A 27,771-nucleotide genomic window follows, 5' to 3' on the forward strand; every position below is an offset into this window, starting at 1 on the left:
CATCATCTTCTTCACCATCATCACCAGCTCTTTCCCGTCAATCACCCACCTTCGCTCACAACTGCCGCGGCGAGCTCGCAGCCGCCGGCGACCTCACCTCTTCTTCTCCTCCTCTTTCCCGTTTCCCGTTCACACCCTTCTCCGCCCGCAGCTCCGCGAGCCCAGCACCACCGTCGCCTTCTGTTTTCGCAGCCCTGTTACCCAACCGCGCCGCCGCGTCCTGTCCGGCGCCCCGACCCTCCTCTTCGCGCTACAAGTAGCCGCCAGAGCTCCCTTTGCATGCTCTCTGCTCCTCCGCGCCACCTCAGCCGCGACACCACACCCCCTTCCCTTCATCCATAATCGCCGGCGATAACCCACACCGCCACGCCCCTTTCTCTTCCCCTTTCCCTCTTCTAGCTTCCACCAAGCCCAGTGCCATCGCGATGTTACCCTCGCGCCTCCTCTCACTGGCCGAACCACCACCGCGAACTACCGTAGCCTCCACCATCGACGAGCCACGGCGACCCAACCCTTTTTCCTCCCACACACGAGCTCCTTCCCCCTGTTGCTCTTCACTGCGTTTCGAAGGCCAGAACAGGGCAAGGCCCCTGTTTCTTTGCTGCGCCCCTCCTCCGCTGCTACCATTAGAGTAGCTCCACTACCAGGCCAGCTGAGTTGCTCCGGCCATTCACTCACCATCATCAACCTTCTTCTATCCCTCCCCTTCCTCTGTCCAATTCTGCTTCCCAGGTTCCCTTTCTTCTCATTTTTATTTTATTTCTGTTTGATTTATATGGTTTAGCTCATTCTGTTTAGCTTGTTTAGTTCAATTGGTTTAGTTTAGTTGATTAGGTGGTTAGAGAATCTGGCGTGGATAGTGGATTTAGGTTTGTTTTGATTAATAATGTTGTTTGGAATGTTGCTGTTTCATTGATCTGCTCTGTGCTGAATTGATTTCTTGATGCTGCTGCATAGTCTTATTGCTGCTCTACTCTTGCTGAAGGCTGTTATGAATTTCAATTGTGATTGCTGCTGTTGTTCAGAATGATTTTGTCTCTTCCCTGAATGCTGCCCTGGATGAACTTGTTTATTCTACTATTTTGGTGTTGAATTCTGGACTTGTGATTGCTGTGTATTGTATTTTTGTTCATTGTCCAAAATAGATGCTGTGAAAGTGTTACTGTTTCATTAATTTTTCTTGGTTTCTTGTTGCTGAGTGTTATGGGCTGAGTTCTTGGTTCAATTTGCACTTGGTTGTTGGATTCAGTTATGCTTAATTGTTTAAACTCATGCTGCTTCTGGAATGGTTATTGAATTCAAAGAACAGAATGCTGCCCGGTTGTTAATTATTGCTTTTTCTTGTTGGTGGCTGGTTTTTAAAACAAACAATTCCTAGATATGGCTGTTGCAGTGATGATGATCTTGATAAATTTATGAATTCGAGTTGTTATTGCTGCTGGATTGTTCATTATTACTGTTTTGATGCTGTATGTTGGGCCATTGATTGCTGTTTTGTTGCTGAATGATACTGCCTTTCTTGAATTTGAATTAAATTGTCAATTGCTCAAGTTCAATTATCCATTTTGTTCTTGCTTCAAGTTTGACTGCTACTGATTTTTCAATCCATGTTGGCTCATTTGCTTACTTCCCATGGTTACATATATGGTTGTTGTGTTTTTAATTGTCAATGAATTCATAGGAAGTCTGAATTGATTGATTGAAATAGGCCAATTTACTGCTGAAATGCTGCCGGATTTTTTCTAACCTTATTTTATTAAGTGACATTGTGTTATTTGGGGCAACAAGATTCTATTTGACAGATTTCTGTGTCAAAAAGAATCTTGTTTGCTAAATGGTTTTGGAAAACTCCTCAAGAACTTCTTTGAAAGTTTTGGTCATGCTTCTAACTTTCTTTGCTTACTTGTGATGCTAATTTACTTCTATGCATTGAATAGTTCAAGTGAATTTTTAAATTGACCATAAACTTGAAATTCTTTGGAAAATTTGAGCCTCTTTTGCATAAACTCACAAATTTGAAGGTTTTCAAACTATGTGGTTGATTTGATTCATTCTATTCATGCCTAACTTACATTAAGTCACATAGATCATGAGGTTTTCAATTCTTGTTTCAACTTGTGACTTTCATGCCTCATTGGAATTTGGTGTTTGAATGTTCTTTGGCTTACTTGTTTCTCTATGTTTCTAACTTTGTCAACGCCAAATTGTTTTAAATTATACCAATTTACTTGTGATTGATATTTACTTGATGATGTGCTCTACACATACATGTGCATCACTTGTTTTGGCATCTTGAATTTTTGAGAAGTGAATAGAAACTTGCTTGTTTTGAAATTTTTGAAACTTTTTGGAATTAAGGAACTTGTGACTATGCACCTAACTTTTGATTTTTCTTCCATTTCTTTTACTAACTTTTCCCTTCTTTTTACATAACATTTAACTTTTGTTTTCTTTTTCAACTAACTTTTTATTTTCCTTCACCTAACTTTAAATTTTCTTTTCTCTTTCAATTAACCATTTTCCTTTTTACTAACATAACTTTTAACTTTTAACTTTCTTTTTATTTTTCAACTAACATTAACCTTCAATTTTTAACTGTTTTCTTTCTCTTTGTGTATAGTAACAATGCCCCTTCCTTCTTTTATTCTTTGAGAACAGGCAAGTTAGCTTTCCCCATGTCCTGAATTTGATTGGAAGTTGTTTGTATTTGATTTAATTTGATTCTCATGTATGCTTCCATTCAAATTTTTATTATTTGTTCAATTCATATGCTGTTTTGTGACTTAGCTCTTTCCTTTAAAGCATCACCATCACTCTTGCAGCTACTCTATCGCCTAACCCACCAGTTGAAGGTGGAGGTGACACAGTGACGACTCCTTCCACTCCGCATGATCGTGAGCACCGAGGACGGTGCTACATCTTAAGTGTGGAGAGGTTGTACATCTTCAGCAAGTGCATTTTGGGTGACAATTTTCATTTCTGAACACTTTATTAATATAGTTTCTTTTTATGTTTTTTTGGTACTTTGTATATATTTTATCCTTTTGAGAAATTTTTTACTTAGTTTATTGCACTTTTCAATTTTGCTTGTACATAACTTAGTATTATATAGTAGTTATGCATATTTTGATATTTTGCTCTTAATTTTGGCTTGTACATATGTTTTTTTTTAAAATCTAGATCGATGAAAAATTCTCTTATCAAATTTTTGGCGCCGTTGCCGGGGATTGCAATGGTGTTACATTATTGGTTATTGTTAATATGTGAATAGTTTGTTTTTGATTGCTTACTTGTTTTTTTTTTGCTTATAAATATGTCTCTTGGTTGATAGTAATAAATTTTTATTTTAAAATGCATATGTGAATAGTTAGTAATTTTGTTTAAATTGTCTTTTTGACTTCAATTACACTTTTAAAATTTTTAATTAGTTTTTGGATAGTTGAATTTGGATAAATTTTTATTTGTGAATATTACAAGTGCTTTGAATAGTCCATAATTTTGATTTGAAAAATAAAATTTTGGATTAATTTTAAAGTTTAATGTAAATAGTTACATATTTTTATTAATTTCTTGTTTATATGCATATTAGAATGTTTGGGTGAAATTCTGTTTTGAAAAAAACAAAATTTCACTTTGTACGTAGGCACACTCCTGCTGCGTGGGTACGCACACGCTCATACTCGCCTCGTTCGCACATCATATGCACATGTACTATTGCCCATTTTCCTCGTACGCACGAACGTTGGTGCATACGCACCCCCAATTCACCCCTTCTGCTGGGAGCACCCGCACAGTTGGCGCCTCTGCATCCCCCTCCTCTCCCCTTCTGTTGTCTTTTCCTCTTCTCTGAGTCACAACCTCCTTACCATCATCTTCTTCACCATCATCACCAGCTCTTTCCCGTCAATCACCCACCTTCGCTCACAACTGCCGCGGCGAGCTCGCAGCCGCCGGCGACCTCACCTCTTCTTCTCCTCCTCTTTCCCGTTTCCCGTTCACACCCTTCTCCGCCCGCAACTCCGCGAGCCCAGCACCACCGTCGCCTTCTGTTTTCGCAGCCCTGTTACCCAACCGCGCCGCCGCGTCCTGTCCGGCGCCCCGACCCTCCTCTTCGCGCTACAAGTAGCCGCCAGAGCTCCCTTTGCATGCTCTCTGCTCCTCCGCGCCACCTCAGCCGCGACACCACACCCCCTTCCCTTCATCCATAATCGCCGGCGATAACCCACACCGCCACGCCCCTTTCTCTTCCCCTTTCCCTCTTCTAGCTTCCACCAAGCCCAGTGCCATCGCGATGTTACCCTCGCGCCTCCTCTCACTGGCCGAACCACCACCGCGAACTACCGTAGCCTCCACCATCGACGAGCCACGGCGACCCAACCCTTTTTCCTCCCACACACGAGCTCCTTCCCCCTGTTGCTCTTCACTGCGTTTCGAAGGCCAGAACAGGGCAAGGCCCCTGTTTCTTTGCTGCGCCCCTCCTCCGCTGCTACCATTAGAGTAGCTCCACTACCAGGCCAGCTGAGTTGCTCCGGCCATTCACTCACCATCATCAACCTTCTTCTATCCCTCCCCTTCCTCTGTCCAATTCTGCTTCCCAGGTTCCCTTTCTTCTCATTTTTATTTTATTTCTGTTTGATTTATATGGTTTAGCTCATTCTGTTTAGCTTGTTTAGTTCAATTGGTTTAGTTTAGTTGATTAGGTGGTTAGAGAATCTGGCGTGGATAGTGGATTTAGGTTTGTTTTGATTAATAATGTTGTTTGGAATGTTGCTGTTTCATTGATCTGCTCTGTGCTGAATTGATTTCTTGATGCTGCTGCATAGTCTTATTGCTGCTCTACTCTTGCTGAAGGCTGTTATGAATTTCAATTGTGATTGCTGCTGTTGTTCAGAATGATTTTGTCTCTTCCCTGAATGCTGCCCTGGATGAACTTGTTTATTCTACTATTTTGGTGTTGAATTCTGGACTTGTGATTGCTGTGTATTGTATTTTTGTTCATTGTCCAAAATAGATGCTGTGAAAGTGTTACTGTTTCATTAATTTTTCTTGGTTTCTTGTTGCTGAGTGTTATGGGCTGAGTTCTTGGTTCAATTTGCACTTGGTTGTTGGATTCAGTTATGCTTAATTGTTTAAACTCATGCTGCTTCTGGAATGGTTATTGAATTCAAAGAACAGAATGCTGCCCGGTTGTTAATTATTGCTTTTTCTTGTTGGTGGTTGGTTTTTAAAACAAACAATTCCTAGATATGGCTGTTGCAGTGATGATGATCTTGATAAATTTATGAATTCGAGTTGTTATTGCTGCTGGATTGTTCATTATTACTGTTTTGATGCTGTATGTTGGGCCATTGATTGCTGTTTTGTTGCTGAATGATACTGCCTTTCTTGAATTTGAATTAAATTGTCAATTGCTCAAGTTCAATTATCCATTTTGTTCTTGCTTCAAGTTTGACTGCTACTGATTTTTCAATCCATGTTGGCTCATTTGCTTACTTCCCATGGTTACATATATGGTTGTTGTGTTTTTAATTGTCAATGAATTCATAGGAAGTCTGAATTGATTGATTGAAATAGGCCAATTTACTGCTGAAATGCTGCCGGATTTTTTCTAACCTTATTTTATTAAGTGACATTGTGTTATTTGGGGCAACAAGATTCTATTTGACAGATTTCTGTGTCAAAAAGAATCTTGTTTGCTAAATGGTTTTGGAAAACTCCTCAAGAACTTCTTTGAAAGTTTTGGTCATGCTTCTAACTTTCTTTGCTTACTTGTGATGCTAATTTACTTCTATGCATTGAATAGTTCAAGTGAATTTTTAAATTGACCATAAACTTGAAATTCTTTGGAAAATTTGAGCCTCTTTTGCATAAACTCACAAATTTGAAGGTTTTCAAACTATGTGGTTGATTTGATTCATTCTATTCATGCCTAACTTACATTAAGTCACATAGATCATGAGGTTTTCAATTCTTGTTTCAACTTGTGACTTTCATGCCTCATTGGAATTTGGTGTTTGAATGTTCTTTGGCTTACTTGTTTCTCTATGTTTCTAACTTTGTCAACGCCAAATTGTTTTAAATTATACCAATTTACTTGTGATTGATATTTACTTGATGATGTGCTCTACACATACATGTGCATCACTTGTTTTGGCATCTTGAATTTTTTTGAGAAGTGAATAGAAACTTGCTTGTATTGAAATTTTTGAAACTTTTTGGAATTAAAGAACTTGTGACTATGCACCTAATTTTTTATTTTTCTTCCATTTCTTTTACTAACTTTTGCCTTCTTTTTACATAACTTTTAACCTTTGTTTTCTTTTTCAACTAACTTTTTCTTTTTCTTAACATACCTTTTGACTATCTTTTCTTTCTTTTCTTTTCTCAACTAACTTTTTCTTTTTCTTCATATAACTTTGACTTTTCTTTTCCTTTTCAACTAACATTAATTTCTAACTTTTCTTGACTTTTAACTTTTTTTTTCTTTTTCAACTAACTATTTTCTTTTTACTCATGTAACTTTTAACTTTTTTTTTACCTTTCAACTAACAATAACTTATAACTGTTTTCTTTCTCTTTGTGCATAGCAACAATGCTCCTTTCTTCTTTTTCTCTTTGATAAACAAGCAAGTTAGCTTTCTTAGATTCCTTTATTTGATTGGAAGTTGCTTCTATTTGCTTTTAACTGGAATCTCATGTATGCTTTCATTCAAATTTTTATTATCTGTTCACTTCATATGTTGTTTTGTGACTTAGTTCTTTCCTTCTCAGCACCACCATCGTTCTTACAGCCATTCTATCACCCGAGACCCACCAGTAGACGAATGAGCCGATGATAGCGACGATTCTTTCCACTCCGCTTGATCTAAGCACCGAGGACGGTGCTACATCTTAAGTGTGGGGAGGTTGTCCATCTTCAGCAAGCATATTTTGGGTGAAAATTCCGTTTCCAAACACTTTTAGTGTAGTTTCTTTCTATGTTTTGTTTGGTACTTTGTATATATTTTATCCTTTTGAGGAACTTTTTACTTAGTTTATTGCAATTTCTTAGTTTATTGCACTTTTTAATTTTACTTGTACATAACTTAGTATTATATAGTAGTTATGTATATTTTGACATTTTGCTCTTAATTTTGTCTTGTACATATGTTTTTTCTTCTTTTTTTGGTTCTTTGTCTTGGTTGTGATTTAGGATGATGTGATGATTGCACCTAGTTTGATTTTCTATACACTTTCTATTTTGGTTTGATTGAAATTGGGAATTAAACTTAGTATTTTTGACCTTTTTCATCCAATCACACTATATACATATATAGAATAAGTGTTAGTCAATTAATGAAATTTTCAAGAAGCTTATCTTTTGTATATAGGGCATTGAAAATTTGAATTGAATTGAGTTGAAATTCTATGAAACTTGCATGATTTATATATTGTGGAATATGGCTTTTGAGTTAAAGAACGTACAACTTGTGAATTTTTGAGTCTTATTGTGTGGTTACATCATTGGATCACTTATTTCATTCTTGTATGTTGCTCTTCTTTATGATTGGAATCTTTGGTTTGTTTAATTCTATATATCCATTGTTTAATGTATATTTATGTAATTATGTGATTGAGGCCATTATTTCTTTATAGCTCACTTAACCCAAATAGCCTACCATTTTATTCACCTTTATTTGCCACTTTGAGCCTATGAATGCCCCCTTTTTGTTCTTTATTTTGGCACATCATTAACCTTAAGTGAAAAATAATAAAAATGTCCTTTATTTGAATATTTGAGTAACTTAAGTTAGTGAGAGTGTGTAATGTTTAAGTATGGGGAAAATGTGGGAACTTTGGTTGATGAATAGGTGTTTTATTCTTGTTGAAAAATCTTAGAAATTTGGGGTGCATACTCATGTAATATTATAGAAACCATATGCATTGATGTGTTGGTATATATATATATATTATGTTCTTGAAAAAAAAGAAAAGAAAAAAAAAAGAAAGAAAAAGAAAAAAAAAGAAAAAATAAAAAGGAGAACAAAATTACCCCAATGTGAAATTCAATAATAATTAATGCATATGATGGAATTGCATTTGATGCATGAGTGTGTGTATATTTAAAAGTGAGATTATGGGTAGCTAAGCATGGTATTAGAATTATATAGGTTGTGTATGTGTTAGGTGAGAACTTAGGTTAATCAAAGATTCAAATACAAGCTCACTTAGCTCACTTACCTTTACTCTTAGCCCCATTACAACCTTGAAAAGACCTCATGATTTTTGCGTATGTACATTAAATTTGTATTGATTGGTTAGATGAAGAACAAACTTTTGAAAGCATGATTAGAGGAGAATTGAGTGAATTGACCCTAAACACTTGAGTGACTAGAGTGCATACACATATCCAGTGAGGATTCAATTACTCAATTCCATATTTTCACCTATGATTATTGCTTATCTTGCAAGTTTGATTAAATTCTTTTATATGACTCAATTTAATTGTGAATGTGATTTGGTTATGATTGTCTTAGCCCTTGGTCGTATATAGATGTTTTCTTTTTGGAAATTGATTTATTTGGACTAATTAAATACATATAGATAGTTAGATAGTATAGTTACATACATATAGGTACATTGCATATAGATAGTTTGCATTGAATAATTGTTGATTCTCCTTCTTGTCTTCATTTGGTATAGCACGAGGACATGCTATTGTTTAAGTGTGGGGATGTGATGAATCCACATTTCTTGGTATTTATTTGCTTTAATTAGGTGGATTTCATTCACTTTTCTTGCATTTATTCATTGAAATAGCATACTTTTGTTAATTATTTCCTAATTGTGCTTAATTGTGAAAAACATGCTTTTTCATGCTTAAATTGCCAATTTTAATTCACTTTTCTCCCATTCGATGCCTTGATATGTTTGTTTGAGTGATTTAAGGTTTTGAAGGTAAGAATAGCTTGAGAAAGTGGAAGGAAAGCATACAAAGTGGAAGAATTCAAGAAATGAAGGATTTGTAAAGCTGTCCACCCTGACCTCTCGGTACTAAATTGATCATAACTTGAGCTACAGAGGTCCAAATGAGGCGGTTTCAGCGGCATTGGAAAGCTAATGTCCGGGGCTTCAAAATGATATGTAATTTGCTATAATGGACATAAGCTTAAGTGTGCTTTTACGCACACAATTTCTACGTACGCACAAGTCAGGATTTAGCAAGTGTGCGTACGCACACATTTGTGCGTACGCACAAGTCCTGGCACGTGAGCTCATTAATTGCAAATTGCTGGGGGTAAATTCTGGGCCTCCAAAACCTAATCCAACTCATTTCTAAAGCTATTTCAAGCCAAATTGAAGAGGGATGAAGGAGGGGGGAAATTAGGTTTAGCTTTTACATGTTTTTCTCTTAGTTTTTTAGAGAGAGAAGCTCCCCCTTCTCTCTAGAATTAGGTTAGGTTTAGTTTAATTTTCTTTAATTTCAGTCTTTAAATCTTGTTTTAGTGTAGTTTGCTTTATGTTTTCATTCCCTTTTGTCTTTATCTTCTTCATCTCTTTTGTTATTTCCTTTATTTTGTCATTTTTATGTTTATGGATACTTTTGTTAATTTTAATTTCAATTAATGAAGTTTATATTTTCATGTTAATCCTTGCTTTCTTTAGTTGTTATTATTATTTCCTTGCATTTGGTAGTTAGATTTTATTTTTAATATAATTTAATATTATTTTGTTTTTATGCACACCAATTGTTTGATAAAATGCTTGGCTTAGTTTCTACATAGTTTTTTTTCTTCACTCTTGGCTTGGTATTGAGGACTTTGGTGACCCTTGAGTCATTGATGTCCATTCTTGTTGATACATTAGAGTAGTTAGTTGATTTGGTTTTTCTTGACTCTAAGTGACCCATTAATAGTGTTGACTAGGATTTAGGGATTGGAATTAACTATGCCTATTTGACTTATCTTCGATGTAAGGTTGACTAAGTAGGATTAACTCTTCATAATCATCATCATGTGTTTGTGGTCAATGGCTAGGATAAGTAACCTTAGCTCTCAATTACTTGCCAAGAGGTTTCTTGCATTTGAATTTTCCTTTTCTTTCTTTAATTGCTTTGACTTTTAATTCCTTGCATGATCATTTACTTTCTTGCCATTTACATTACTTGCTTCTCTTGCAAATTCTCCCATAGCCAATAATATGACATTTCATTTGCAACTCCTAAGAAAGACGACCCGGGAGTTTAATATTCTCGGTTATTGTGTTTTGAATGTGACTATTCTTTTGATCTAAATTTGATTGGGAATTAGTTGTTGATCTAGACTATACTTGCAACGAAGTGAATTCTAATTTGAGAAAAATCTAGATCGACGAAAAATTCTCTTATCAGTCGGTCACGCGCGATTGGGGGGTATCTTGTTTGCGTGTGTGAACCTTCTCGCTGCAGGGGAGCGTTGTTTCTCGCTTTATTTTTTGCGTCGAGCATTTAATGCTCTTAATGAGTGATTCAAAACCCTGCGTGAAATGACCGATGTACCCCTGTATTTCGCGCTTCTTGGAGTTAGTTTTTCTTTCAGTTTTCACTTCCTTACTGTCATCACACTCCTTTCACTTTCTCCCATCCCTTTCCAAATTCCTTGCTGCAACTTCCTGCTCCGTTCAAGTCTCCTCCAATTTTCCACCCTCCTTCGATCATTATGATTGTCTTGGTAAGCTCCATCTTTCATCCCTCAGTCTGGATAACTTTATTTTGCTATTTATGCCGCTTGATTTCCTGTTTCACCTTCGTATGCGTGTTGTTCGTTTGATTGGATTGCATGTTGAATGGCGTTAGCATTAGGTAGACGCATTAGAGGGGTTACCATTCCAGAATTTTGGTTTTTTAGGCTTTGTTTTGGCTATAAATTTATCCCTTGTTTGACTGTAGCTATCGAATAGGCAAACTGTAGTTTTTGGGCCAGTCCCGGTCTCCCGGTCTCTTAGACTAACTGTGAGTGGTGCCCCCACTGTAGGTATGGCTCAACGTCCTGTTGTGCGGGTTCCCATTGCGAGAGCACCTTATGATCGATATGCTTGGGTAACCTCGGATGTGAAGGATACCCCTAACCAAATGGACTTAGAGGAACTTACCGAGTTCCGACAAGCCGAGTACCTCTACGGAGGAGGAGACGAAGAGAATAACTATGAGGTTTTCGTTCCCGCCTCCCAGGAACGGATATTCCACTTGAATCCACACTCTCCCCGGGTCCCCGATTGTATCTGGTTTTATAAGGCGATGTTCACCTAGCTGGGGGTTCGTATCTCCTTTTCAAATGGCGCTACTCAACCGATGTGATGTGGTGCCGTCTCAGTTGCATCTGAACAGCTGGGCTTCTATCCGCTGTTTCGAGATGGTATGTGAGTACTTAGAGGTGCCGGCCTCCGTCGAGGTATTTCTTTTCCTTTTTACCCTGACGAATCCTTCTAAAGAGGGGAAGGCCAAAAAAGGCTTCATGTCTTTCTGGTCTGCCCAAGGTCGGAGGATCTTTGGCCTGTTTGAGGATTCGTACCATGGTTTCAAGGATAAATACTTTAAGGTTCGTCCGGCTGAAGGTCGGCATCCCTTTTAGTTGACATTGGAGGGAGAATGTCGCATCCCGACCTATTGGAGTTTCGGGACGGGAGCCAATGCCTTTACCAAGGTGACATGCAAGGGGTTATCTCCCGAGAACAAGAAGGTCGCCGACGTGTTGTTGGCCGTTTTTGGGAAGAATCACGTTAATCTCCATCTCCTCATGGGTGATCAGGATATGGCTAGGAGTTATATATGTGAGTAGTTGTTTAGTGGTGCACCCGTTCTTCCTATTACCCTTGTTTATTCAACCGGTTTAATGACTAACTAGCTTCCATGTTTTGTTTCAGTATCGATGGCTGGCGAGCAAGTTGGACTTGATACTTTCTTTAATACATTCCTTGCTGATGATAGTGATGATGCCTCTACCATTCCTCACAACGAGGTGCCTCCCTATGATGCCGTCGCGGCCGAGGTACAATCGCAACCTGCCCAGGGTGAGGTGATCAGGACCAGTGCTGGTCTGGGTCCCCAACCAGGGGTCAAGGTGGAGGATGAAGAGGTGGTTATCCTTCACAACCCGAGAAAGAGGAAACTGTCCTCTAGCCCCGAGGGTGTCCTCACGGTGATGGAGAAGAACTTTGATGCCGGGAACTTTATTGATTTCCAACTGCTCCCCGGCACGGAGGACTTCTTCCATGGTGGGGATCTCTCTTCGCAGGCCAGATGGATGTACCGTACTTTGCTCCGGGGAGCCACCATAGCGAGGAAAGCGGAAGCCGCCTTGGCTGCGGCGCGATCGTTGGAGAACAAGCTTGAGTCCTCTGTCCAAGCTAATAACAAGTACAAGGTTGAGGTGAAGTCGCTCCAGACACAGCTAGCTGAAGCCGAGGAGAAGATTAAGACCTCCGATGCTACCGTGGTGCGATTTACCGAGCGGGAGCTTGCCTTGGAGGATCAGCTGAACGCTGCTCAAGGTCGGGTGAAGGAGCTCGAGAAGGAGCGTGATGAGGCTCTTTCGTCGGCAATCGCGGCCAAGAATGAAGCAGCTGATTTGAAAAATAAGTACAAAGAGACCGTGAAGCAAGGCAAGGGTGCCATCTTGATGACTGAGGTGGCCCTCAAAGCTCAGGTGAAGCTGCTGGCTCCTGATTTTGACACGTTGGCTGTTGGCGTTTTCAAGACCATCAAGGATGAAAAGATTGTTGATATGCTGAAGAAGTAATGCGATTTGTATTTTTCTTAATTTTGCAACTTGTACACCTTTGAACACTTTAGTAGTTTTAGCGAATCCGTTTACCATTTTGTTGGTATGTGATAGACTGCTTATTTCCCGTTTTTTGGGGACTCGGCTTGTTTGATGCTTTCTTACCTTTTTGCCGGTAATTAACTATTTGCTTACTTGTTTTACCGTTTCGTTGGTAACTATTGAAGCCAGGTCGTGGCTTTTATCATTTTAGTGGCCGTTTATTGTGGCGTTTGTTACTTCGGTGGTTTTCGGGGTGATCAGTCCCGGGAAATCGTGTTGTTCTGGCGTTGATTACTTCTACTTGGCAAAGTAATTTGGTTACTTTAAATAACATTGAAAACGAGGAAAAATGATGACGAATTGCCAATAAACAACTACTTGAAACAAACAACTAATGGCGAATAATATGAATATGAGTAATGGTAAACAGATAACAAAGGGCAAATAATCTCACATAAAGTAGTACGGGTCTTACTAAACTGGTTAGACCGTCAGACCGCTTGCTCGCTTGGTTTGCCTCGGCTTCTAGGACTAGAATCTTCTTAGGTTCCCCGCGTTCCAGGTCCTAGGAACTTCCCTGCCGTTCTAACTTGTACGCACCGTTGCCGAGTACTGCCTTCACCCTGTATGGACCTTCCTAATTTGCCGCTAACTTTCATTCTCCTGGTGTTGGGAGTCTGACGTCGTTACGTCGTAAGACTAGGTCGTTCAACTCAAAGTCTCTCTTGAGGACTTTGGCATTGTACCGTAGGGCCACCCTCTGCTTCAACGCTGTTTCTGACAAGTGGGCCATCTCCCTGGTCTCATCTACAAAGTCCTTTTCTACGGCTTCCTCGACTCCTCCTAAAAGTAGTCGTAGGCTCGGTTCCCCAACCTCGACGGTAATTATCGCGTCCACTCCGTGTGTGAGCCGGAAGGGCGTTTCCCCGGTAGATGACTGTTGAGTTGTGCGATAGGACCAGAGGACTGAGGCTAGCTCGTTCGCCCATGCTCCCTTCTTCTGGTCGAGTCACTTTTTGAGGCCTTGTAAGATGACCTTATTCGCCACTTTGAATTGGCCATTAGTTTGGGGGTGCTCAACAGACGAGAACTTTTGCTTTATGCCCAAGCCGGCGAAAAATTCTCCGAATTTCTTATCGGCAAACTGCGTCCCGTTGTCCGAGATGATGACCGCTGGTATCCTGAATCTGGCAATTACTTGCCTCCACAGGAATTTCCGACAGTTGGCCGAGGATATACTGGCTAACGGCTCGGCTTCTACCCACTTTGTATAATAGTCGATGGCAAGAATTAGATATTTGACCTGTCCAGGTCCAGTTGGGAAAGGCCCTAACAGGTCGATTCCCCATTGTTGAAATGGTCGGGTGGCCATCATCAGGCTCAGTTCGGCTGCCGGCGCTCCATGAAAGTTGGCATTCTCCTGGCATTTCCCGCATCTCTTTACAAACTCTTTGGAAACCGTCATCATTGAGGGCCAGTAGTAACCGGCCCTGACGAGCTTTCGGGCCAAGGCTTTCCCTCCGATGTGGTGACCGCAGCATCCCTTGTGGACTTTACTTAACACGTAGTCCGTTTGGTCGGGGCGCAGGCACTTCAGTAGGGGTTGGATAAACCCTTTCTTAAACAGCTGGCCTTGTATTATTGTATACTTGGCCGCTTCTCTTCTCAGCGCCTTTGCCATCTTGTCGTCCTCAGGGAGTTTACCTTTTTCCAAAAAATCAACGATTGGGCTCATCCAGAAGGGGGGTCAGTTGCCTGTGTTACATGCAGGGTCACTATTGGTTCCTTTACTAGACATTGAATCAGGAATCGGTTTCCCGTTCCTGGCTTCGTACTTACCAGCTTTGATAAGAGGTCTGCTCGGGTGTTCCTATCTCTCGGAACGTGCTACACCGTGACCTTGTCAAACTCCTCGCTCAGCTTTCTGACCTTCTCCAGATATTTCTGTAATAGTGAATCTCTGGTTTGGTATGTTCTATTGATCTGTGATGTGATGACCTGAGAGTCGCTGCACACTTCTATTCTGGTCGCCCCAACCTCTCTTGCAAGAACTAGGCCGCCCAATAAGGCCTCGTATTCCGCTTGATTGTTGGACACCAGGAATTCAAACTTGACCGATTATTCATATACGACTCCGGTTGGACTTTCCAGGATGATCCCCGCTCCCCGAACGTCTGGTAGGAGGCCCCGTCTACATGGAACTTCCACCGTGTGCTCGGTGCCTCGGGGGGGAGGGGGGTTTCCCGTTACTTCGACCAGGAAGTCAGCCATGGCTTGGGCCTTGATCGCATGCCTGGATTCGTACTGTAAGTCATACTAGGATAGCTTGATTGCCCAGGTCATCATCCTTCCCGCTAGGTCGGGTTTTTGGAGTACTTAGCGGATTGCTTGGTCCATCCTGACAATTATCTGGTGTCCTTGGAAATACTGTCGCAGTCTGCGGGAGGAGGTCAGGAGTGCATATGCTAGCTTCTCCAGCTTACTGTACCTCAGTTCCGCCCCTTGTAACGCCTTACTTACAAAGTAGATTGGTTGCTGGATCTTTCCTTCTTCTCGCACCAAGACTGTCGCCAAAGCCTCATCAGTTATTGCCAAGTATAGGTACAGCGCCTCTCCATTCTTAGGTTTATCGAGGACAGGCGATGCCGAGATTATCTCCTTGAAGTGCTTGAAGGCTTCTTCACATGCCGGGGTCCATTCGAACGCTATCCCCTTTTCCATTAAGTTGAAGAATGGCAGAGCCTCGGCAGCCGAGGCCCCGAGGAAACGGGATAGTGCGGTGAGCCTTCTCGCCAATCTCTGGACGTCTCTCATGCATCTGGGGCTCTTCATTTTTAAGATTTCTTCGCATTTCTCAGGGTTGGCCTCCACCCCTCTCTGGGTTATCATGAAACCTAAGAACTTTCCGGCTTCCACGGCGAAGGCGCATTTGAGCGGGTTAAGCCTCATGCCGTGCCGCCGGAGAGATGTGAACACAATCTTTAGATCAGTAATGAGGTCTTCAACCTTTGTGGTCTTTTCCAGATTGTTGTCTACGTACACTTCCACCGTCTTGCCGATAAGATTCTTAAATATCTTGTTCATTAGCCTTTGGTATGTAGCACCCGCGTTCTTTAATCCAAACGACATTACCTTGTAGCAGTATGTTCCCCCTGGAATTATGAATGCCGTCTTCTCTTCATCTGGCCGGTGTATTGGTATCTGATTATAGCCTGAGTACGCGTCCATAAAACACAGATACCGGTATCCCGCAGCCGCGTCAACAAGAGCATCAATATTAGGAAGGGGGAAGGAATCCTTGGGGCACGCCTTATTGAGGTCGAATAGTCCACACATATTCTCCATCTCACATTGGCCTTCTTAACCAGGACTACATTCGACAGCCAAGTCGAATAGTCTAGTTCCCGAATGAATCCTACTTCTAGCAGGCCAGCCGTTTGTCTGGCCACCTCATCGGCTCTTTCTTTGGAAATTTTCCTCCTCCTTTGTGCCACTGGCTTAGCTTTCGTCTTCACAGCTAGGTGGTGTGACATGATCTGGGGGTCAATCCTCGGCATGTCGGATGGTATCCAGGCAAACAGGTCGCCATTTGCCTGGATCATCTCCACCAGTGGCCCTTTGGTGCACGAAATTGTGATCTCAGGCAACGGCGCCAAAAACTCAGTACGCACATCTTAATAAATTATTTTTCATTCACAACTTCGATACAACTAACCAGCAAGTGCACTGGGTCGTCCAAGTAATAAAACCTTACGTGAGTAAGGGTCGATCCCACGGAGATTGTTGCTATGAAGCAAGCTATGGTCATCTTGTAAATCTCAGTCAGGCGGATATCAAATGGTTATGGAGTTTTCGAATAATAATAATAAATAAACAGAAAATAAAGATAGAAATACTTATGTAAATCATTCGTGAGAATTTCAGATAAGCATATAGAGATGCTTTCGTTCCTCTGAACCTTTGCTTTCCTACTGTCTTCATCCAATCATTCCTACTCCTTTCCATGGCAAGCTTTCTGTAAGGCATCACCGTTGTCAATGGCTACATCCCATCCTCTCTGTGAAAAAGGTCCAAATGCTCTGTCACGGCACGGCTAATCATCTGGAGGTTCTAAATCATACTAGAATAGGATTCACCCTCCTTTTACGTCTGTCACTACGCCCAGCACTCGCGAGTTTGAAGTTCGTCACAGCCATCCCTTCCCGGATCCTACTCGGAATACCACAGATAAGGTTTAGACTTTCCGGATCTCAAGAATGGCCATCCATGGGTTCTAACTTATACCACGAAGATTCTAATATCTCGGACTCGGTCCCCTGTATTAGATATCTAAGAGATATTCATTCTAGCTTGTTTGCATGTAGAACGGAAGTGTTTGTCAGGCACGCGTTCATAAGTGAGAATGATGATGAGCGTCACATAATCATCACATTCATCATGTTTTTGGGTGCGAATGGATATCTTAGAAGCGGAATAAGTTGAATTAAATACAAAAACAGTAGTACTTTGCATTAAATCATGAGGAACAACAGAGCTCCACACCTTAATCTATGGAGTGCAGAAACTCTACCGTTGAAAATACATAAGTGATGAAGGTTCAAGCATGGCCGAATGGCCAGCCCCCAAACGTGATCAATATGATCCAAAGTTGAACTAAAAATCATAAGATGTAAATACAATAGTAAAAAGTCCTATTTATACTAAACTAGCTACTAGGGTTTACAGAAGTAAGTAATTGATGCATAAATCCACTTCCGGGGCCCACTTGGTGTGTGCTTGGGCTGAGCTTGAAGTTTTCACGTGCAGATGCTCCTTTTGGAGTTGAACGCCAAGTTGTAACGTGTTTTTGGCGTTCAACTCTGGTTCGTGACGTGTTTCTGGCGTTTAACTCCAGACTACAGCGTAGAACTGGCGTTCAACGCCCTTTTGCGTCATCTAAACTCAGCCAAAGTATGAACTATTATATATTTCTGGAAAGTCCTGGATGTCTACTTTCCAACGCAATTGGAAGAGCGCCATTTTAAGTTCTGTAGCTCCAGAAAATTCACTTTGAGTGCAGGGAGGTCATAATCCAACAGCATCAGCAGTCCTTCTTCAACCTCTGAATCTGATTTTTTTGCTCAAGTCCCTCAATTTCAGCCAGAAATTACCTGAAATCATAGAAAAACACACAAACTCATAATAAAGTCCAGAAATGTGAATTTAACATAAAAACTAATAAAAACATCCCTAAAAGTAACTAGATCCTACTAAAAACATACTAAAAACAATGCCAAAAAGCGTATAAATTATCCGCTCATCACAACACCAAACTTAAATTGTTGCTTGTCCCCAAGCAACTGAAAATCAAATAGGATAAAAAGAAGAGAATATACTATAAATTCCAAACTATCAATGAAACATAGCTCCAATCAGATGAGCGGGACTTGTGGCTTTTTGCCTCTTAATAGTTTTGCCATCTCACTTTATCCATTGAAGTTCAGAATGATTGGCATCTATAAGAACTCAGAGTTTAGATAGTGTTAGTGATTCTCCTAGTTCAGTATATTGATTCTTGAACACAGCTACTTTATAAGTCTTGGCCGTGGCTCTAAGCACTTTGTTTTCCAGTATTACCACCGGATACATAAATGCCACAGACACATAATTGGGTGAACCTTTTCAGATTATGACTCAGCTTTGCTAAAGTCCCCAATTAGAGGTGTCCAGGGTTCTTAAGCACACTCTTCTTTTGCTTTGGACCTTGACTTTAACCGCTCAGTCTCAAGTTTTCACTTGACACCTTCACGCCACAAGCACATGGTTAGGGACAGCTTGGTTTAGCCGCTTAGGCCAGGATTTTATTCCTTTAGGCCCTCCTATCCACTGATGCTCAAAGCCTTGGAATCCTTTTTATTTACCCTTGCCTTTTGGTTTTAAGGGTTATTGGCTTTTTGCTCTTGCCTTTTGGTTTTAAGAGCTTTTGGCTTTTTTTGCTTGCTTTTTCTCTCTTTTTTTTTCCTATTTTTTCGCTATTTTTCTTTTCTTTTTTTTTCGCAAGCTTTCCTCTATTCACTGCTTTTTCTTGCTTCAAGAATCATTTTTATGATTTTTCAGATTATCAAATAACACGTCTCCTGTTCATCATTCTTTCAAGAGCCAACATATTTAACATTCTTAAACAACGACTTCAAAAGACATATGCACTGTTCAAGCATTCATTCAGAAAACAAAGTGTATTGTCACCACATCAAAATAATTAAACTAGTTTCAAGGATGAATTCGAAACCATGTACTTCTTGTTCTTTTGTTTTTAAAACATTTTTCATTTAAGAAAGGTGATGGGTTCATATTCACTACTTTAAGGCATAGACACTTAGACACTAATGATCATGTAATAAAGACACAAACATAGATAAAATTTAACATAAGAAAACGAAAAACAGAAAATTTAAGAACAAGGAATGAGTCCACCTTAGTGATGGTGGCGTTTTCCAATGATGTCCTTGAGCTCTTCTATGTCTCTTCCTTGTCTTTGTTGCTCCTCCCTCATTGCTCTTTGATCTTCTCTAATTTCATGAAGGATGATGGAGTGCTCTTGATGTTCCACCCTTAGTTACTCCCAATAATTGTGTGGAGGAAAATATATCCCCTGAGGTATCTCAGGGATCTCTTGATTTGCAGTCAAATGTTCTACCACTGAGCTATAGACCCTTGATGGAAGCTTTTGTCTTCCCTTTCCTCTTTCTAGATGTTTCTTTGGCCTTAGGTGCCATCAATGGTTATGGAAAAACAAAAAAGAACTATGCTTTTACCACACCAAACTTAGAATGTTGCTCGCCCTCGAGCAAAAGAAGAAAGAATAGAAGAAGAAGAAGAAGAAGAAATAGATGTGAGTGGTGAAGGGGTGATGGGGAAGAGAGATATAGGATTATGAGGAGGAAAGGTGAGTGGAGGTATGTGGGGATCCTGTGGGATCCACAGATGCTGATATGATCCTGTGGGGTCTACAGATCCTGAGGTGTCAAGGAATTACATCCCTGCACCAATTAGGCATGTAAAATGCCTTTGCATGTAATTTTGGCATTTAAACGCCGAATTAGTGCTTGTTCTGGGCGTTCAGCGCCAAAATAAAGCATGTTTCTGGCGTTCAGCGCCAGTTTTCCTCAGTGTGCATTCCTGGCGTTTGAACGCCAGGATGCTGCTTGTTTTGGGCGTTTAATACCAGATCCATGCTCTGTTTTGGCGTTGAACGCCAGCCAGATGCTCCTTACTGGCGTTTAAACGCCAGTAAGCCCTTCCTCCAGGGTGTGATTTTTCTTCTGCTGTTTTTGATTCTGTTTTTGATTTTTCTATTTATTTTGTGACTCCACATGATCATGAACCTAATAAAACATGAAAGAACAATAAAAATACAAATAAAATTAGATAAATAAAAATTGGGTTGCCTCCCAACAAGCGCTTCTTTAATGTCAATAGCTTGACAGTGGACTCTCATGGAGCCTCACAGATGTTCAGAGCATTGTTGAGACTCCCTAACACCAAACTTAGAGTTTGGATATGGGAGTTCAACACCAAACTTAGAGTTTGGTTGTGGCCTCCCAACACCACACTTAGAGTTTGACTGTGGGGGCTCTGTATGACTCTGTTTTGAGAGAAGCTTACTGTGCCTCTTTTCCATGTTTACAGAAGGATGACCTTGAGTTTTAAACATAAGGGAGTCCTCACTCAATTGAAGGACTAGTTCACCTCTGTCAACATCAATCACAGCTCTTGCTGTGGCTAGGAAGGGTCTTCCAAGGATGATGGATTCATCCTCATCCTTCTCAGTATCTAGGATTATGAAATCAGCAGGGATGTAAAGGCCTTCAACCTTTACTAACATGTCCTCTACTTGTCCATAAGCCTGTTTTCTAGAATTGTCTGCCATCTCTAATGAGATTTTAGTAGCTTGTACCTCAAAGATTCCCAGTTTCTCCATTACAGAGAGTGGCATGAGGTTTATCCCTGACCCAAAGTCACATAGAGCCTTCTCAAAGGTCATGGTGCCTATGGTACAAGATATTAGGAACTTTCCAGGATCCTGTTTCTTCTGAGGCAATCTCAGTTGATCCAATGCATTCAGTTCATTGGTGAACAGGGAAGGTTCATCTCCCCAAGTCTCTTTACCAAATAAATTGGCATTCAGCTTCATGATTGCACCAAAGAACTTGGCAACTTGCTCTTCAGTAACATCCTCATTCTCTTCAGAAGAGGAATACTCATCAGAGCTCATGAATGGCATAAAGAGGTTCAATGGAATCTCCATAGTCTCTAGATGAGTCTCAGATTCCTTTGGTTCCTCAGAAGGGAACTCCTTATTGGTCACTGGACATCCCAGGAGGTCTTCCTCCTTGGGATTCACGTCCTCCCCTTCCTCCTTGGATTTGGCCATGATGGTTATATCAATGGCCTTGCACTCTCCTTTTGGATTTTCTTCTGTATTGCTTGGGAGAGTACTAGGAGGGATTTCAGTGATCCTTTTACTCAGCTGGCTCACTTGTGCCTCCAAATTTCTAATGGACGACCTTGTTTCATTCATGAAACTCAGAGTGGCCTTAGATAAATCAGAAACTAAATTTGCTAAGCTAGATGAATTCTGCTCAAAATTCTTTGTCTGTTGCTGAGTGGATGATGGAAAAGGTTTACTACTATTAAACCTATTTCTTCCACCATTATTAAAGCCTTGTTGAGGCTTTTGTTGATCCTTCCATGAGAGATTTGGGTGATTTCTCCATGAGAGATTATAGGTGTTTCCATAGGATTCACCCTTGTAATTTACCTCTGCTATTGTAGGGTTCTCAGGATCATAAGCCTCTTCTTCAGAAGATGCCTCTTGAGTACTGTTGGATGCAGCTTGCATTCCATTCAGACTCTGAGAAATCATATTGACCTGCTGAGTCAATAGTTTGTTCTGAGCCAATATGGCATTCGGAGTATCAATTTCAAGAACTCCCTTCTTCTGAGGCATCCCATTACGCACAGGATTCCTCTCAGAAGTGTACATAAACTGGTTATTAGCAACCATGTTAATGAGTTCTTGAGCTTCTGCAGGTGTTTCTTTAGGTGAATGGATCCACCTGCAGAAGTATCCAATGACATCTTAACTAATTCAGACAGACCATCATAGAATATATCCAGGATGGTCCATTCTGAAAGCATGTCAGAAGGACACTTTTTGGTCAGTTGCTTATATATCTCCCAAGCTTCATAGAGGGATTCACCTTCTTTCTGTCTGAAGGTTTGAACATCCACTCTAAGCTTACTCAGCTTTTGAGGAGGAAAGAACTTGGCTAAGAAAGCCGTGACCAGCTTATCCCAAGAGTTCAGGCTATCTTTGGGTTGAGAGTCTAACCACACTCTAGTTCTATCTCTTACAGCAAATAGGAAAAGCATAAGCCTGTAGACCTCGGGATCAACCCTAATGGTCTTAACAGTATCACAGATCTGCAAAAATTCAGTCAAGAACTGAAAAGGATCTTCAGATGGAAGTCCATGAAACTTGCAGTTCTGCTGCATAAGAGAAACTAATTGAGGTTTAAGCTCAAAGTTGTTTGCTCCAATGGCAGGAATTGAGATGCTTCTTCCATGTAAATTAGAATTAGGTACAGTGAAGTCACCAAGCATCCTCCTTGCATTATTATTATTTTCGGCCATATTGTCTTCTTCTTTTTCAAAAATTTCTGTAAGGTTGTCTCTGAATTGTTGTATTTTAACTTCTCTTAGTTTTCTCTTCAGAGTCCTTTTAGGTTCAGGGTCTGATTCAACAAGAATGTTCTTGTCCTTGCTCCTGCTCATATGAAGAAGAAGGAAACAGAAAATAATAATAGGGATCCTTTTTACCACAGTATAGAGGTTCCCTTGTTGTTAGTAGAAGAAGAAAGGGAATAAGAGTGAAGAAGAATGGATAATCCAAACACAAGGGTGAGGATAGGAGCAGTGATTTGAGATGAAGAGAAGTGTTAGTAAATGAATAAATAAATAGAAGAAGATGAGAGGGAGGAGTTTTCGAAAATAATTTTTGAAAAGGGGTTGATGATTTTCGAAAATTAAAGGAGAGGTAAAATTAAAATTAAAATTTAAAACAATTAATTAATTGAAAAGAACTTTTTGAAAAAGAGGGAGATATTTTCGAAAATTAGAGATGGATAGTTAGTTAGGTAGTTTTGAAAGAGATAAGAAACAAACAAAAAGTTAATTAGTTAGTTGAAACAAATTTTGAAAATTAATTTTTAAAAGATAAGAAGATAAGAAATTAGAAAAGATATTTGAAAAAGATATGATATGAAAATATATGATTAGAAAAGATATTAAGAAGATTTGAAAATTAAATTTGAAAAGATAAGAAGTTAGAAAAAGATTTTGAAATCAAAGTTTGAAAAGATATGATTGAAAGATATTTGTTTGAAAAATATTTGAAATTTTGAAATCAAAATTAATGACTTGACTCACAAGTAATCACAAGATATGATTCTAGAACTTAAAGTTTGAATCTTTCTTAACAAGCAAGTAACAAACTTGAAATTTTTTAATCAAAATATTAATTGTTGATAATATTTTCGAAAATTATAGGATAAAATTAAGAAAAGATTTTTGAAAAATATTTTTAAAATTTTCGAAAATAAATAAGAAAAATGAAAAAGATTTGATTTTTGAAAAAGATTTTGAAAAAGATAAGATTTTTAAATTGAAAATTTGATTTGACTCATAAGAAACAACTAAATTTTAACAAGTTTTGAAAAAGTCAACTCAAATTTTTGAAAATTTATGAGTGAAGAAGGGAAAGATATTTTTTTTATTTTTGAATTTTAATGAAGAAAGAGAAAAACATCAAAAAGACTCAATGCATGAAAATTTTGGATCAAAACATGTGATGCATGCAAGAACACTATGAATGTCAAGATGAACACCAAGAACACTTTGAAGATCAAGATGAACATCAAGACTTATTTTTGAAAATTTTTAAGAAAAGAAAAACATGCAAGATACTCAACTTAAAGATTTTTAATTTTTAGACACTAAGAATTCAAGAATGCATATGAAAAACAAGAAAAGACATAAAACAAGAAAATATGAAGATCAAACAAGAAGACTGGCCAAGAACAACTTGAAGATCATGATGAATGCAATGCATGAATGCAATTTTCGAAAAATGCAAGATGAATATGCAATTGACACCAAACTTAAAAATTGACTCAAGACTCAAACAAGAAACACAAAATATTTTTGATTTTATGATTTTGTAAATTTTTTTGTATTTTTCGAAAATTAATTGGGAAAAACGAAAAGAAAGTTACCTAATCTGAGCAACATGATGAACCGTCAGTTGTCCAAACTCGAACAATCCCCGGCAACGGCGCCAAAAACTTGGTGCACGAAATTGTGATCTCAGGCAACGGTGCCAAAAACTCAGTACGCACGTCTTAATAAATTGTTTTTCATTCACAACTTCGATACAACTAACCAGCAAGTGCACTGGGTCATCCAAGTAATAAAACCTTACGTGAGTAAGGGTCGATCCCACGGAGATTGTTGGTATGAAGCAAGCTATGGTCATCTTGTAAATCTCAGTCACGCAGATATCAAATGGTTATGGAGTTTTCGAATAATAATAATAAATAAACAGAAAATAAAGATAGAAATACTTATGTAAATCATTGGTGAGATTTTCAGATAAGCATATAGAGATGCTTTCGTTCCTCTGAACCTTTGCTTTCCTACTTTCTTCATCCAATCATTCCTACTCCTTTCCATGGCAAGCTTTCTGTAAGGCATCACCGTTGTCAATGGCTACATCCCATCCTCTCTGTGAAAAAGGTCCAAATGCTCTGTCACGGCACGGCTAATCATCTGGAGGTTCTCAATCATACTAGAATAGGATTCACCCTCCTTTTGCGTCTGTCACTACGCCCAGCACTCGCGAATTTGAAGTTCGTCACAGCCATCCCTTCCCGGATCCTACTCGGAATACCACAGACAAGGTTTAGACTTTCCGGATCTCAAGAATGGCCATCCATGGGTTCTAACTTATACCACGAAGATTCTAATATCTCGGACTCGGTCCCCTGTATTAGATATCTAAGAGATATTCATTCTAGCTTGTTTGCATGTAGAACGGAAGTGTTTGTCAGGCACGCGTTCATAAGTGAGAATGATGATGAGCGTCACATAATCATCACATTCATCATGTTCTTGGGTGCGAATGGATATCTTAGAAGCGGAATAAGTTGAATTGAATAGAAAAACAGTAGTACTTTGCATTAAATCATGAGGAACAGCAGAGCTCCACACCTTAATCTATGGAGTGCAGAAACTCTACCGTTGAAAATACATAAGTGATGAAGGTTTAGGCATGGCCGAATGGCCAGCCCCCAAACGTGATCAATATGATCCAAAGTTGAACTAAAAATCATAAGATGTAAATACAATAGTAAAAAGTCCTATTTATACTAAACTAGCTACTAGGGTTTATAGAAGTAAGTAATTGATGCATAAATCCACTTCCGGGGCCCACTTGGTGTGTGCTTGGGCTGAGCTTGAAGTTTTCACGTGCAGAGGCTCCTTTTGGAGTTGAACGCCAAGTTGTAATGTGTTTTTGGCGTTCAACTCTGGTTCGTGACGTTTTTCTGGCGTTTAACTCCAGACTCCAGCGTAGAACTGGCATTCAACGCCCTTTTGCATTGTCTAAACTCGGCCAAAGTATGAACTATTATATATTACTGGAAAGCCCTGGATGTCTACTTTCCAACGCAATTGGAAGCGTGCCATTTTGAGTTTTGTAGCTCCAGAAAATCCACTTTGAGTGCAGGGAGGTCAGAATCCAACAGCATCAGCAGTCCTTCTTCAACCTCTGAATCTGATTTTTTTGCTCAAGTCCCTCAATTTCAGCCAGAAATCTGAAATCACAGAAAAACACACAAACTCATAGTAAAGTCCAGAAATATGAATTTAACATAAAAACTAATAAAAACATCCCTAAAAGTAACTAGATCCTACTAAAAATATACTAAAAATAATGCCAAAAAGCGTATAAATTATCCGCTCATCACCCTTTCGAATCGTGAGGGAAGTTCTTATTCACAAAGGTGAACTTTCCTTCCGAGTCGCTGGCCCTGAACTTTTCGAGGTCTCCTTCAGGTTCTGGCCTTGGTTTGTCATTGACCCTCGCGTCTAGGTCAGCTAGGAAGACCCCGGATGCTTCTTTGGACTTCTTCCTCAGGGAGAGACTGGCGTTGTCGCAAGCGACCGCCGTTTTCAAGTCTCCTCTGATGGATCCCACTGACCCATCATCGACAACAAACTTCATCATCAGTAGCTTTGTAGAAATCACTGCTCCAAATTCATTGATAGTTTTTCTCCCCAAGATGAGGTTATAGGCCGTGGAGTCTCTTAAAACCACGAACTCCGCTACTACCGACCTCTTCCCTCATCCTCCTCCTATGGATACCGGCAAGGAGACCATCCCATCTAGTTTGATGAAGTTATCCCCTAAGCCGACCATGCCGTGATGGTGGGTCTTTAGATCGGTGTCCCGGAGGCCCAAAGCATCAAACACGTTGCGAAACATGATGTTCGAATCAGCTCCAGTGTCTACTAGGATTCGTCAAACCATTGGTCCTCGGGCCCGAATGATATTGACGGTATCTTCCTGGAGGGAGGCGAGGAACCGGATTATGACACAGCCAAGACTTTGGCGTCTTTTCTACTTGCCAATTTCAACCTGGGAGCCACGTCTCTCCCGACCACGATGTTCACGATGGTGAGGCCACGCTCATTGTCCTCCTCGGGCTCTTGCCTCTGCCTTACGGCATGGCTCTTGTCGTCGCCAGATCGATCGCGATCCCGTCTCTGGGGTTCCCTTATAAGGTGGGAGAATTCGGCCAACTTCCCTCCTCGGATCGCCTGTTCCAGAGCATCTTTCAGGTCGAAACAATCTTGGGTCTTGTGGCCGTAGCCCTTGTGGTAGTCGCAATAGAGGTTTTTGTTTCCTCCTGTCCTGTCCTTGAGCTGCCGGGGATTCGATAGGATGCCCTTGTCGGCGATCCGCTGATAGACTTCAAGAATTGGGGCTGCCAAGGGAGTATAGTTGGTAAACTTCCCTACCCGGGGGAACGGCTTGAAGGTTTTACCTGGAGCTCCGTCCTTGGAGTGTTCCCTAGGTCTTTCCTTGTTACCGGGCTGACGGGCATGGTTGTAGGCGGGCTGCCGCTTGTTAGCTGTCACGAACTGGCTAACCTCCTCATCATTGATATACTCCCTAGCCACATTTTGGATTTCTTGCATTATCCACACGGGCTTGGTGGTGAGGTGTTTCCTGAAATCCTCGTTCAGCAAACCGTTCGTCAAGCACAAACTGGCCACCGAGTCAGTTAGGCCGTCAATCTCCAAGCACTCGTTATTGAACCTATCCAGGTACTTCCTGGTTGGTTTGCCAGTTCTCTGTGTCACCCTGAGCAAGTTGATAGGATGCTTCGCTTTAGCAATACGTGTGGTAAACTGAGCTAGGAAGGCGCGGGTGATGTCTGCGAAGGTCGTCACGGAGCCTTAGGTGAGGGCGTTGAACCAACGTATTTCCAAGCCCGCTAGGGTGACAGGAAAGGTGCGACATCTCACTTCGTCGCCTATCCTTTCCAAGTTCATCCTGGTCTTGAAGGCCGTTAGATGCTCTTGGGGGTCCTGGGTCCCATCATACCTCATGTCCGTTGGCTTATTGAAGTGCTTTGGTAGCCAGACCTCAAGGATCGAATGGTGGAACGGGATTTGATAAACCCCATTTTTAGGGTTTATCTTGTGTTGAATTTAGAGGGATTTTATCATCTTTTCTCACATTTATTCAATGAAATAGCATGGTTTTGTAAATTATCCTTTAAGTGTGCTTAAGAGTGAAAATATGCTTTTTAGGTCTTGAAATAGCTAAATTTAATTCACCTTGATTCCATTAGATGCCTTGATATGTTTGTTAAGTGATTTCAGG

At 40.3% G+C, this 27,771-nt stretch overlaps 1 protein-coding gene and 1 long non-coding RNA gene across 2 annotated transcripts; one reads left to right on the top strand and one right to left on the bottom strand.

Moving 5' to 3' along the window:
* On the top strand, positions 565-2,984 carry LOC110270105. The gene is made up of 2 exons (XR_002359186.1): positions 565-732; positions 2,803-2,984. It is a non-coding gene; the product is annotated as an uncharacterized LOC110270105 (long non-coding RNA).
* Positions 26,469-27,494, bottom strand: LOC107647750. Its single transcript, XM_016351799.1, has 2 exons — positions 27,361-27,494; positions 26,469-27,246 (listed from the first exon to the last, which is right to left on the bottom strand). The coding sequence occupies exons 1-2, from the start codon at positions 27,492-27,494 to the stop codon at positions 26,469-26,471; spliced, it is 912 nt and encodes a 303-aa protein (XP_016207285.1).

Source organism: Arachis ipaensis, chromosome B01 (genome assembly GCF_000816755.2).
Source record: "Arachis ipaensis cultivar K30076 chromosome B01, Araip1.1, whole genome shotgun sequence".
Classification (NCBI taxonomy): domain Eukaryota; kingdom Viridiplantae; phylum Streptophyta; class Magnoliopsida; order Fabales; family Fabaceae; genus Arachis; species Arachis ipaensis.